Below are 13,517 nucleotides of genomic sequence, written 5' to 3'. Positions count from 1 at the left end.
TTAGAAGAGCGGTAGATACATAAGAACCCGGTAAAGTAGCCGGAAAGAAACATCTACATCAGGTCTTCTGTGGACCAGAGTCTTCTGTAAGAGCACTCACTGTGTGTCCCTAACCTTCAAGCCTTCTCTCCAGTCCCTTTCTTTCTTCCTTTCTCTTTCTTTCTTTCTTTAGTATGTATACATCATACAGCTTTCTGCCTGCATGTACGCCTGCAGGCCAGAAGAGGGCATCGGATCTCAATACGGATGGTTGTGAGCCACCACGTGGTTGCTGGTTGCTGGGAATTGAACTCAGGACCTCTGGAAGAGCAGGCAGTGCTCTTAACCGCTGAGCCATCTTTCCAACCCCTCTCCAGCTCCTTTGAAACAGTGATAGAGAACTATTTGTATGCACGCCAGAGTCTGAGAGGTACCAGGTCATCGCACACCAGGCTCCATTCCAGATCTGTTATGGAACGAGTATTAGAATCAGCTGATGAGAGTTGGCACTGTAGGTAGGGCACCAGTGCCAGGGGCTATGGTACCTGTCCTTGTGAGCTTCAGTCGGCTAAGCAATCCCAGGTCAGCCTGATGAGGAAGCAGGTGATTGCTGTAGGACAAAGAATGACTTAGGACAGCATTTAAGGATGAAGAGGAAGAAGGCTATGAAGTTAGGAACTAGGGGGAAGATGGAGAAGAAAAAGGTTAGCCAAGACAACGAAGTCCCATGGGTCTGGGGAGTGAGTGCCTATGCTGGGGTGTGAAGAGTGGTGGGAAGGACAGCACAGGCCACCACTCCCTGCTTGGGAATTCACTTTGCAAATGATAGACACCATGGTACCCACACCAGTAATCTCAGGACTTCGGAGGCTAAGGCAGGAGGGTTTCGAGAGTTCAAGGTTTATCTTCAGCACTACATGTTGTGTCAGCCTGAGCTACCTAAGATTGTCTCAAAATAAAAAACAATTAAGAGGCAAAAGAAAAAAAAGCATTAGCAAGATAATTAATTCGGGGCTGGAGAGATGACTCAGCGGTTAAGAGCACTGACTGCTCTTCCCGAGGTCCTGAGTTCAAATCCCAGCAACCACATGGTGGCTCGCAACCATCTGTAATGGGATCCGATGCCCTCTTCTGCTGTGTCTGACAGCAATTGTGTACTCATATAAATAAAAAATAGGATAATTAATTCAATAATTACAACGCAATTTAAAAAAAAATCAAAGTGGGGGGTTAGAGAGATTGCTCAGCTGTACAGAGGATCCTGGTCTACTCCCTAGTCCTCTACAAGGCAACTAATAACTCTGTAACTCCTGTTTAAGAGGGTCTTGGCCTCTGCTGGCACTGAATGTTTGTGTACACACAGACTTCTACCCAGACAACACACATAGTGAAAACAATTAGAACTGCAGCAGTGGCTCACAACCATCCTTAACTCCAGTTCCAGCAAGACTGGGACTCGGACTTGGGTCCTCTGGAAGAGCTGCCCAGCCACTTCTTCAGCCGCATTTTTTTTTATTCATTTATTATATATAAGTACACTGTAGCTGTCTTCAGACACACCAGAGGAGGGCATCATATCTCTTTACAGATGGTTGTGAGCCACCATGTGGTTGCTGGGAATTGAACTCAGGACCTCTGGAAGAGCAGCCGGGTGCTCTTAACCGCTGAGCCATCTCTCCAGCCCCCAGCCGCATTTTTGTTTCTGATTTTTGGACTAAAGAAAACCTGGCTTTGAAGGTGACACAGTCAAGTCTCTTTCAGATCCTGAAGGAAATAAATTCTGGGTTCTCAGGCTTGAAGAAAACCGAATCCTACGGTACGGGTCTTTCCATTTCAAAAAGGAAGAATCAGAGCACTTAGCACAGACCGCTCAAGGCATGACTAACAGAAGGAGCTCTCTTCCCTTGTTCCGGGAGGACTTCCTTGTAGGGAGTCATTCATCGCTTTTCAAGAGGTTAAAACTTTCCAATCAAGGGCACTGGGCTCAGTTCTCTGGGAGTCAAAGAGAGGCTTTAAGTTCCCTGCACAATGGAGAGGTCTAAGGTGTGAGAGATCACCTGACCCCAAACAAAAGCACGTTAATCCTTTGCAATAATGAAAAATAGGAAGGGCCACGGGTTCCAACAGACTTATGGCCACAATGATCTCAAGTCAAGGAGGATGGGGGGGGGGGGGAGGCTCTGATTAAATTTCATAGAACTAAAGACTTCGTCCCGCGAGTGCACGCCAAATGTTAAGTCCCCGTCAAGGCAGCTGATTGCATTGGTTTAGTTGATTGAGAGCCAAAGTCAATTTCCGGGTGTTGAGACCGGGTGTCTTATGTAAGACGCGGAGGGAAGCTGGGTGGGTGTTGGCTTTTACGGAACTTCTCTGTTTTCGTTTTGTGACTTCTGTGAGCCTATAATTATTTCAAAAGAAAAAGTAACATAACAAAGGCCAACAACTAGTCCGGCCCCGCACAAAGCACCTCGGGGCCCGCCCCACACCGCGCTCGACCGGCCTCCTGGGCTAGGCGCAGCCGGGTGAGGGGAGAAGATGTGGGCGGGGCGCCGCCGCGCACGCGCAGTCCCACTGCCCGGCAAGCGCCGCCGGCGGGTGGCGCATGCGCAGTGTCGGCCGCAACGGCCCCTCTCTCCACAGTCTGAGGGGGTAACCGGGGAGCCTTGGCCCCTCCGCGCTGCCGTCTTTTCCGGCAGTTGGGGTTCTTCCTGTTGTCCTCTCCCGTCACGGCTCGGCAGCCGCGCTCCCTCGGCGTCCCCGGCGCGGCGCGGTCGCTCTCGAGCCGCCCGCTCGTCGCGTCTGTGCCGTCTCTGTCGCCGCCGGCCCCGTGCTTCCCTCCCCCCTGGGTCTGGTGAGTGTCTCGCGGCCGTCGCCGCCTCGGGCACGCTGTCTCGTCCGTCCGCATCTGTGCACTCCGGGGCTCCTGTCAGCGTTCTCTCTGTAGTCCCCAGAGCCCCCTTGTTCGTCCCTCTCTTCCACTCCTCTGTCTGCAGCCAGGACGGGCAGCCGCTCCCTCCTTCCCTTGTCGCCAGCTTTGTGTGCCTGCTGCCACCGGCCCGTCCCCTCTGGGACCTCGGTCAGCGCTGCTCTGCACCTTGGGATTCGAGAACCCGACGGTGTCTGCAGAGCTCCCCCCCCCCCAAACCCCGGGATAGGTGTAGGACCATGGAGGCTGTCCCCCTACTCTGCGGTTAGGGGCTACCGGGCTTCCCGTCACCTTAAGTGTACCAGAAAGCGCATAACGGCTGCCAGCGGCACCCTGCAAAGGACCCAGAGACACAGGAGAATCTTGTCCTTTTTCAAGATGAATAGGAAGGTCAGCGGCGTGAAGTAGCCTCGCTGCTTCCCCTTCCTTCAGCTCACCTTGGCTGTGAAGTAGCCAGTACAGGCGGTTTCCATAAACAGAAAAACCTCGGTCGCTGCAAGAACAGCTCCCTGCCCCACCCCACCCCAAACATCAGATAGCAGCTTCCTCCTCCTAACAGGACGACTCTGCGCAGCGCACCATCCATCATACACACCCACTTCTCCGCCACGCGTGTTCTCAAAGGGAGCGTTTTGTCTTGAGATAAGGTCTGGATGTACACCTATGGCCGGCCTGGAATTTGCTGGCCTAGAACTCACAGAGATCCTCCTGTCTCTGTCTGGGGTTAAAAGAACCTGCCGCCACAGCCCGGCCCACTTGTGACTCTTTTTTTTTTTAAAGATTTATTTATTATATATGAGTACACTGTTGTTGTCTTCAGACACAGCAGAAGAGGACATCGGATCCCATTACAGATGGTTGTGAGCCACCATGTGGTTGCTGGGATTTGAACTCAGGACCTCTGGAAGAGCAGTCAATGCTCTCAACCTCTGAGCCATCTCTCCAGCCCCTCTTTTTTTTTTTTAAATGTATTTTTGTGACAGGGTTTCTTTGTGTAGTGTTGGCTGTCTGGAACTTGCTGTGTAGACCAGGCTGGCCTCGAACTAGGAGATCCACGAGCCCCTGCCTTCCTCTTGTGACTCTTCAGGAATAGTCTTGGTCTCAGCTTGAATTGTCCAATAAAAGGGAACGGGCAGTTCTCTCGATGACAAGGAAATACAATGCTGGTGAAGTGGTTTTTGTAGAGATGGAGTTGCCATTGTAAGGCCAGGTGTAAACTGTAGTGAATAAAACTGCTGGTTCTCATTTGAGCTCGTTCTGAGCTCACAGTCCTCAGTGCAGAGTTTTATAAAGAGTGTATGCTTTCTTTTTTTTTTTTTTTTTTTTTTCCAGAGCTGGGGACCGAACCCAGGGCCTTGTGCTTGCTAGGCAAGCGCTCTACCACTGAGCTAAATCCCCAACCCTGAGTGTATGCTTTCTTAAACAGACTAAACTAAGGCTTTCTTGTCCATCGGCCTCTAACTTTGAGGAGCCTAAAGTGAATAGGTGCCAGTGGCTTATAGGTCAGGGCAGGAAGCTTGAGTTATGGAAAGTGGGAGGGAAAGACTTGCCTCATAAGAAGCACTTGGTTGACCCAGTAAACCCGTAAACTGTTACTGAGCAATATTAATTGGATCTTTTGATTAAAGGTTATTAGAATTAAGCTAAACCTTTTATGAGTGGAGGTAGAGAGAAGGGCTTGAACAAGGGTCAAAAGGGCTGGGCGTGGTGGTCCACTCCACCACTGCAGAGGCAGAGGCAGGCGGCTCAGAGCTGGAAGCCACTTTGTCTACATGGTGAGCTCAGGGGAAGGAGAGTGCAGTGCTTGGCATTGTGGTAGACGCTGGCTGTAGAATAAAACGATTTTGCTGGCCGACGATATTGGATGCCCTCGAACGCACCTAATATGACATTGACCGCCTTACCTTTTCAGTTTTTTCAGGATCGTTCTCGCTCTGCAGCCCTGGCTGCCCTGGCTGCCCTGGAACTCCACCCCCTGGTCTTGTGGAGCTTTGTAAGTGTAGGATGTAATGCTGGTGGCTTGAATAAGATGTAGCTCCCAGACTCTCTGTTGTTGTCGTGGAATAGAAGCCAGGGCCTTGTGCATTCTGGAGAAGCACCACACAAATGAACTGCTTCACCAGCCCAAACCAGAGCTGCGTTGCCCAGTTCTTTATGTATACCTGTCGTCTTTCTTCCTATAGCTGTGTTGACAGCTAAGAATCATTCGCTTGCTCAACCTGCACCAGCTAATCACTCGCTGTATGGAAGGCATTATCTGCCTGCATGGCTGTCTTCTTTCTCTAACACGGAGCTGTATTCTCAACCCTTAAAGAATTAGTTGTTAAAATGTTACTGTCTATAGAGCCCAGTGTGGTGGCTCATGGTTGGAATCCCAACTCTTGAGAAACTGAGGCAGAAGAATTGCCATGAGTTCAGTCCCTGCCTGGTTTACCAAAGTGAAACAGTTCCCACTCCCATGTGTACATACACACGTGTACACATACAGTAACTACATATGTAGGCTGTCCAGACATTTCAGACAACTCTCACTTGCCTTGTTTTAAAGTTTTAATTATTTTGTGGTGCATGATGGGGTGATGGCTAGAGGTCCTTGGTGGCTTCTCATGAAAGTTTGTGCAGGTCAAAGGGCAACTTTGTGGGAGTTGGTTTTCTTCAACAACTTGTGGGTCTCAAGCATTGAAGTCATGTCCAGGTTTGGTGGCAAGCACTTTTACCTGATGCCATGTTACTACCCTGGATTTTTTGTTTATATCTGGTTTAAGTATGCTCTTGAAACACACTTAGAGTGCATGTGGTTTTCATTGTGGGTGGAGGGTTACAGGCTGACAAGTAAGAAACCACACCCAAGCTTCAGAAACCAGAGGGTTTTGTTTGTAGAATTTTTTTTAACTCCTCTATGGTTGTAAATGCAGTATATTTTGGTATTGGTAGGAATTTCCCTGACTAAAAACCATGTGATATTTTATGGAATTCGTTTTAATCAATTCAGTGTTTTAGATTTGTGAATAAGTTTGCTGTCATAGATCAAAATGTCTGGCACTAAAATAGATCCTCTATTTTGAATCTCTGTTCTGAATGTATTATTGTTTATATAGTTTTTGTCTGAATATCTTTTAAAAACAAAAACAAAAACAAAAACTACCACCCATGATCCCAATCCCAGGAAGTTAGGCAGGTAAATCATTTTGAGGCCAACCAGGCATTCTTAGTGTGTTCCAGGCCAGCCAGGACTTTACAGCAAAACTGTCTCAAACAAAACCAAACAAAAACACCAAACCAACCAACCATACAACAACAACAAAAACCCCCCAAAAAACAATTGAAAAAATCCAAGCAAACAAACATAAGCAGCTATGGGCTTTTTTTTTTTTTTTTTTTCTATTCTTTTTTTTGGAGCTGGGGACCGAACCCAGGGCCTTGCGCTTGCTAGGCAAGCGCTCTACCACTGAGCCAAATCCCCAACCCCACAGCTATGGGCTTTTAAGTCCCCCTTTCCTCTCTTAGTAACGAGTATCTTTACCTTCTTTACAAAACCATTTAGAACACTCGAGTGTCAGGGATGACCTTTGAGTGTTTTTATAAACTGAGCCTGCTTTGAAAATGGCTTTCTGCCCCTCCTGAATTTTGCTCTGCTTTCTGTCGGCATAAAGGACAGAATCCTTTAGGCGTGCACAGCTGTCCTCTCAGCATTTGGATGGTGAAGGATGGGGAGTTGTAGGCCAGTGCAGGCTAAGTAGTCATAGCCTGTCGAAAAAATCCAGGGGAGAGAGGGAGGTGGAGGAAGGAAGTAAATTAATTATACACAAAAGAAAGCAAGCTAAGATAAACCGTTGAATGTGGTTACCATGCTGGTGTAGTTTAGTTTGTATAACAGTAAGCCCAGTATAATAAATATAGGTTAATTTGGTAGAAAATGAGATTTTAAATTTAAGGGGGGAAACATTTTATAAACCTTTAGACCTGTGGAATTTTGTTTTGTTTTGTTTTTGTTTTTTTTTGTTTTTTGTTTTCTTTTGGTTCTTTTTTTCGGAGCTGGGGACCGAACCCAGGGCCTTGCGCTTCCTAGGCAAGCGCTCTACCACTGAGCTAAATCCCCAACCCCTTGTTTTGTTTTTTAAAGATTTATTTATTTGTTATATATAAGTATCCTGTAGCTGTCTTAGACACCAGAAGAAGGCATCAGATCCCATTACAGATGGTTGTGAGCCACCATGTGGTTGCTGGGAATTGAACTCAGGACCTCTGGAAGAGCAGTCAGTGCTCTTAACCACTGAGCCATCTCTTGTTTTGTTTTTTAAGTGCAAAATGAGGAAGTTGGATATTTGAGCACTAGAATTGTGATTCAGTTTTCTTTTTTGTAATAATGTTTTTTTTTTAATTAAAACTTATAAAATCAAGCAGTAAACATTTACCAAATACTTTAAGGTGGGTCAGCATGTTAGTCGTAGAGAATCTTTTAATTGTAGAAATGGAAAATCTGTTATTGATATATCACAAAAAAATAAAATCTAGAATAAAAATGTATTCTCATCTCTTTTTTTTTTTTTTTTTTTCCGGAGCTGGGGACCGAACCCAGGGCCTCGCGCTTCCTAGGTAAGCGCTCTACCACTGAGCTAAATCCCCAGCTCCGTATTCTCATCTCTTGAAGCTAACTACTGATAACACTCTTTCTGCCTTTTCAGTAGCCCAGGCCCGCCTCTAAGTCTGTATGTAAGCCATGATGACTGAACTCCTGAGCTTCCAACACTCACCTTTCAGGAAGGCAGGCCTGTGCATACCTGACTTACCTTACTGTAAATAATGGAATATATTTTGCTGGGATTTTTCAAATAAACCCTTTACTCCGCAAGTGGCTCCTGACCATGGTCTTCATCTCAGCTGTGGAAAGCTGACTAAGACAGGGTGTCACATGCCAGTGTCTCCCGACCATTGGGATTACAGCTTATGACACCACATCTGGTGACAACATAGAGGTTTGTTTCCTGTTACTGTGATAAACACCCTGACGAAAACAACTCGAGGGAGAAAGGGTTTGCTTGGCTCATAGTTGCAGGTTGCCGTCCCTCATTGTGGAAGTTACAGAAGCTAGGACTTGAGGCAAGACCAGAGAGCAGTTAACTAATGCTGTCTGCTAGTGCTCACCTTCCTTTTTCAACCTTTAAAAAGAGAAAAGAAGGTGTGTGTGGTGTGGACACGTGTATGTGCAGCAGGGCTGGTCCCGAGGAGGGTGTCATCCCCTGAGCTGGGCTCCCAGGAGGTTCTGAGTTGTCTGACATGAGTGCTGGGAGCTGAACTCTGGTCCTCTGCGAGAACATGTTCTCTTCACTACCAAGCCATCTCTCCAGCTCTGTCAGGAATCACTCATAGTGGCACACTCAAGAAAATCCCCACAGACAGTTTCACAAGCCAACCCTGTCTAGACAGTCTCTCTTTGAGATTCCCATTCCAGGTGACTCCATATTGTGTCAGGTTGACAGTTAAAATTGGCCGGCACACCTGGCTTGCCTGCCTGACCCTTGTTTCGTGTTCTGTTTGTCCTCTAGGAAGACCGTAACAATTTGTATTAACCCAGGGGGCAGGGCAGTGATCAATTGTTGGATTCCAACTGGAAGATTCACACCAATGCTCTTTTGCCTTCTAGTTGCCATGGCAATGACAGGATCTACACCTTGCTCATCCATGAGTAATCATACGAAGGAGAGGGTGACAATGACCAAAGTGACACTGGAGAATTTTTATAGCAACCTTATCGCTCAACATGAAGAACGAGAAATGAGGTAAAGAATCCTGGTGGAAACATTGTATTTTGGGGCTGGGGATGTTGCTCAGTGGTAGAGTGTGGGCCTACCGGTCAGATAGAGGGCAAAAAAGAAAACAAACAAAAATGAAAAACGTGCTGTGGTTATATGTAGCATCCTATCTGGTACATGAACGGAGACCGGGGCTGCAGCTGCCATGTCCTACGCAGCCTGTCAACTGCAGTGAGATTTCTGCAGACAGATTTCTAAATTGTATTAAGACTACATCTGCTGGTCCTAACCTAACCCTCCATTGCACTAGAAGAGGAAATGGTTGGGCTATACTGCTGTGTTCATTACTAAAGCAGCGTGATGTCACGCTGCAGGTCCTGGGCCTGGGCCCTGCCTGTCTTAGGAGTAGCAGCTGTGAGGCGGGCTCGTCCCTCAAGGACTTCTCTGTGTCAGCTCCCTCAGAGGGAAGTGGGCATGAAGGATTTCCAGAGTTAGCCAGAACATGGGAGTCCATGCCACTGGAATGACTTACTTAGTGGTAACAGTGATAACTCTTCCCTTTTGTTTTTTTTTGTTTTTTTGTTTTTTTTAAAAACTTGTTCTTTTTCTTTTTTTTTTTTTTTTTTTTTTTTTTTAAGATTTTATTTTATTGTATATGAGTACACTGTAGCTGCCTTCAGACACACCAGAAGAGGGCATCAGATCTCATTACAGATGGCTGTGAGCCACCATGTGGTTGCTGGGATTTGAACTCAGGACCTCTGGAAGAGCAGTCGGTGCTCTTAACCGCTGAGCCATCTCTCCAGCCCTTCCCTTTTGTTTTATAAGACTAAACAAGCCTGCCAGGTCTCACCCACTGTGTAGCTCTGGCTGTCCTGAAATGCACTCCAGGCTGCAGACCAGGCTGTCCTTGAACTCACAGAGGCCTGCCTGTGCCTCCAGAGCGCTGGAATTAAAGGTGTGGTGTGTGTCTCCCCCCAGCAGTGACTTTTTTTTTTTTTTTTTCTTTTCTTTTTTTTCGGAGCTGGGGACCGAACCCAGGGCCTTGCGCTTGCTAGGCAAGTGCTCTACCGCTGAGCTAAATCCCCAACCCCCCAGCAGTGACTTTTTGTTATTGCGTTTTGGGTCTTTGTGAGCTCCGGACACCCGGTTTTTGTCCTATGTTCCGTGAACTCTTTCCCACTATGTCTTTAGATGGACAGACTAAGTTTTTGATGAAGTCAATCTGGCTGTTTTTTATTAAGATTTTATCTTTCATGGTTTTGTTCCTGAGTGAATAGCATGTGTTTTCAGGAACCCAAGGAAGACGGGAAGTACAGGTGGTTGTGAGCTTCCTGATACGGCGCTGGGAATTGAACTGGCCCTGTGCCGTGGCAGAGGTACTTCTAACTTTCAGGCCATCTCTCCAGCCCCATTGTTTTCTCAACGATTTTCATATCGCAGTTATTTTTGAGAGTGCGCATGCATGTCACAGCATGTGTATGGAAGTCAGATGTCCTGGGTCAGTTCAAATCTTCTACGACGCATGAAGGTTCTGGGGATTGGACTCAGGCTTGGTGGCCGGTGCCTCTCCCCACTGAACCATCCTGATGAGCCAGCATTGTTTCCTTATTTGGTCTTGGTCGTCTGTGTCATGGAGACATTCTCTGTCCTGGGAGTTTTGTAGGCTTGGCCTCACAGATTTAGTTCTATGATCCAGAACAAATCAATGTGTGGGTGGGGATGTGCACATACTGTGGCACATGTGTGGCAGTCAAAGGATTGCTTTCAGGACTCTGTACATGGGCTCTGGGCTCAAACTGTTATCCACCCTGTACAGCAAATGCCTCTATCCACTGAGCTATCTTGTCTCCTCTAACTGTGCATCTTATTAGGTAAGACTTGAAGTATAATTTTTTTTTGTGGGTATATAGTAATTTCCCTGTAAGACTATTTTTTTAGACCTTGTAAGTTCTTCATTTTTTTTTTTAAATCTTTTTTTTTTCTTTTTTTTTTTTTTTTTTTCGGAGCTGGGGACCGAACCCAGGGCCTTGCGGTTGCTAGAAGTTCTTCATTTTTTAAAAACAACTTTAGTCAGCCTATTAGCATATACAAAAAAACCAGAGATTGTGATTGGAATATATTGAATCTGTTGATCAGTTTGGGATGATTGAGGTAACAGTGCTGAAGTTTCTTCCTTACTGCCGCATTAATTAATTTCCAGCATTAATTAACGTGAGAGGAGATAGCTGTGACCGTGGGCCTGGAAGATGTAGCAGGCACATGGCTGGATGGGGCTGGGTGGTCAGGGTAGCTCAGATGAACTGTTAGAGAGTCGGCCCAGCTAAGGCCTGAGCTCTGAAATACCGAAGGCCTCTGTGTTGTTATTTGGGGAAAGGCTGGTTAAGGAACAACTGCTGCTGAATTAATTTCCATCATTAATTAATATATACATAACAATCATTTAGTTTACACTCCCTAGGGGCCAGTGAGATGGCTGAGGGGTTAAAAGCACTTGTTGCTCTTACAGAGGGCTTTTGTGCAGTTCTCAGCACTCGCATGGTGGCTCTTCTGACTGTCATGGGCACTGCATGCACATGGTGACTGGCATTCATGCAGGCAAGATACCCATAACCATCACATAAAAACAAACCTTTTTTTTTTAAAGATAATCTCTCTCTCTCTCTCTCTCTCCCCCCCTCCTCTTCCTCTTTCCCTCCTTCTTTCTCTTCTTCCTCCTCTTCCCCCCTTCCTCTTCCTTCTCTCTCTCCCTTTCCATAGTCCTGGCTGTCTTGGAACTTGACAGATAAACCCTGACTGGCCTGGAACTCACAGAGATCCTCCTGTCTCTGCCTCAATCTCCCAAATGCTAGGACTAAAGGCATGTACCACTGTCCCGCGCGCGACTTTTCGCCGGCAAGGAGCACGCGGACATTAGAAATCCTTACTGTGACCACTTTATTAATCTTAGAAGAGGAAAAGCCACGCCGCGCCAATATGGGGCGCTTATAAAACCCTTGTGCAGCGCACCCACACCTGATTGGTTGTTACCCATGATCTCATAAGGCACGCCCCGGAGTGGGCAAAGACCTGGCACGAAGGCACTCTTGCACATGCGCACAGTTAACTACCTGAAAGGGGGGGCCGGCTGGCGCGGCAAAGGTTGGCGCCATCTTGCAATGGCGGAGTCTATCCTGACCTACCACGTGGGGCGCAGTGGAAGACAGCGCCAACTAGTGGTTGCGAATGTTATTGCGGCCCTCTACATACCACTACTCTCAGACTAAAAATGAATCTAAAAAGAGATATTTAAAGTGTCCCCCACCCTTTTTGGCAGTGTCCAGTGTGTAGTTCCCATATAATGGTTGCATTTCTACATCTAGTATTTTTTTTTTTTTCCGGAGCTGAGGACCGAACCCAGGGTCTTGCGCTTGCTAGGCAAGCACTCTACCACTGAGCTAAATCCCCAACCCCTACATCTAGTATTTTATGCATTAATATTTAGAATGTTAGCCAGGCAGTGATGGTGCAGACTGTTAATCCCAGTACTTGGGAGCAGAGGCAGGGAGATCTCTGAGTTTGAGGCCAGCCTGATCTATAAAGTGAGTTCCAGGACAATCAGGGCTACACAGGTAAACCTGTCTCAAAACAACAAAAAACAAACCCAAAATAAAATAAATTACAATCGTGTCCAGTCATTCGCTGCTGCTCTTAGTTTTATGTGCCAACAGCATGTCCTAAATAAAGATTCATTCATGTGCTTGAACTTGCAGAGGCCTCAGCCCCTTTGGTCAGCTGTGGGGAGCAGCTCTCATGGAGATGGCTTAGGCAGGATCAGCCCCAGCAGCATGTTCCCATAACCTACTGTCTCCCAAGAATTTATTCAGATTTTGATTCTTAATGGAGTAAACCATTCATTAGGGTAGAACCTCATGATGTGTGGCAAAGTCTCTGGGAACAGCATATATAATGTGCCTTCCAAATGACTAAGATTTATTTATTACATATAAGTACACTGTAGCTATCCTCAGACACACCAGAAGAGGGCACTAGATCCCACTGCAAATGGTTGTGAGCCACCATGTGGTTGCTGGGATTTGAACTCAGGACCTCTGGAAGACCAGTCAGTTTTCTTAACTGGTGAGCCATCTCTCCAGCCCCTAGAAATGAATTTTTAAGCTTTTAGACATTAGAGGAGAATAGCCTTGGTAATAGTTTTCCTGATAATAGTTGGTAATGGGCCATCTGTACTCTGAGGGTATATCTAATACATGATGCAGCCTGAAAGAGCGAGTTTTGTAATACACCTTTACATTCATACTCTGTCCTAGTACAGACATTTAATTAAACATTCAAGTCCTACCAGCCAGATGTAAATTTTGTACTGCTGTACTTTACTAGAACACTAAGGGCTGGAGAGAGAGCTCAGGGGTTAAGAGAAGAGAAGAGAAGAGGAGCAGAGGAGTAGAGTAGAGGCCATGAGCTCGGGGAGAGAAGGGGACAAAAGGGAAAGAGGGTAAGAGCGAGAGAGCACAAAGAGCAGGAGGGAGATGAACAGCTCTTGCCTCAGGTTTTCTCAATGATACGGTGGTGTTCTGTGTGATCTGAGGCTCAGTGAGCTGTCAGTGGTGACCTGTGGTCCAGGGTCAGTTTTATCTAAGCTAAGGTTCAGGGCTGAAGGTATTTCTTAGTGTTGGTCATGGAGATACAATTACAGGATATTCTTCATACTCTTTTCCTTGTTTTTATCTGTCTCATCAGCAAATATTAGAATTTTTGTATGCATGCTTCATATGCATGTATGTATGGGTGCCCGCAAAGGACATCACATTCCTTGGTACTGGAGTTGCAGACAGCTGGGAAGTGTCTTAGGTGCTGGG

The 13,517-nt window shown here is 46.6% G+C and overlaps 1 protein-coding gene across 7 annotated transcripts in view; it reads left to right on the top strand.

The window, feature by feature from the left end:
* Nucleotides 1-1,369: 1,369 nt before the first annotated feature.
* The window catches only part of Stk38 (serine/threonine kinase 38), a 34,735-nt gene continuing 22,587 nt past the window's right edge, over nt 1,370-13,517 (top strand). For 3 of the 7 annotated variants that reach the window (XM_006256139.5, XM_063279225.1, XM_063279223.1), the window contains exons 1-3: nt 1,370-2,830; nt 4,818-4,898; nt 8,550-8,685. In XM_006256139.5, the coding sequence (XP_006256201.3) occupies nt 2,515-2,830; nt 4,818-4,898; nt 8,550-8,685 (533 nt within the window). In that variant the 5' untranslated portion in view covers nt 1,370-2,514. Of the gene's footprint in view, nt 2,831-4,817; nt 4,899-7,467; nt 7,502-7,572; nt 7,882-8,549; nt 8,686-13,517 lie in introns of those variants that run through there. The other 4 variants (XM_063279224.1, NM_001398991.1, XM_063279227.1 and 1 more) reach the window with 4 other exon arrangements.

The sequence above is a fragment of the Rattus norvegicus genome, chromosome 20, assembly GCF_036323735.1.
Source record: "Rattus norvegicus strain BN/NHsdMcwi chromosome 20, GRCr8, whole genome shotgun sequence".
Lineage (NCBI taxonomy): Eukaryota > Metazoa > Chordata > Mammalia > Rodentia > Muridae > Rattus > Rattus norvegicus.
Note: the sequence above shows the minus strand (reverse complement) of the source record. Positions and strands in the feature narration are given on the sequence as shown.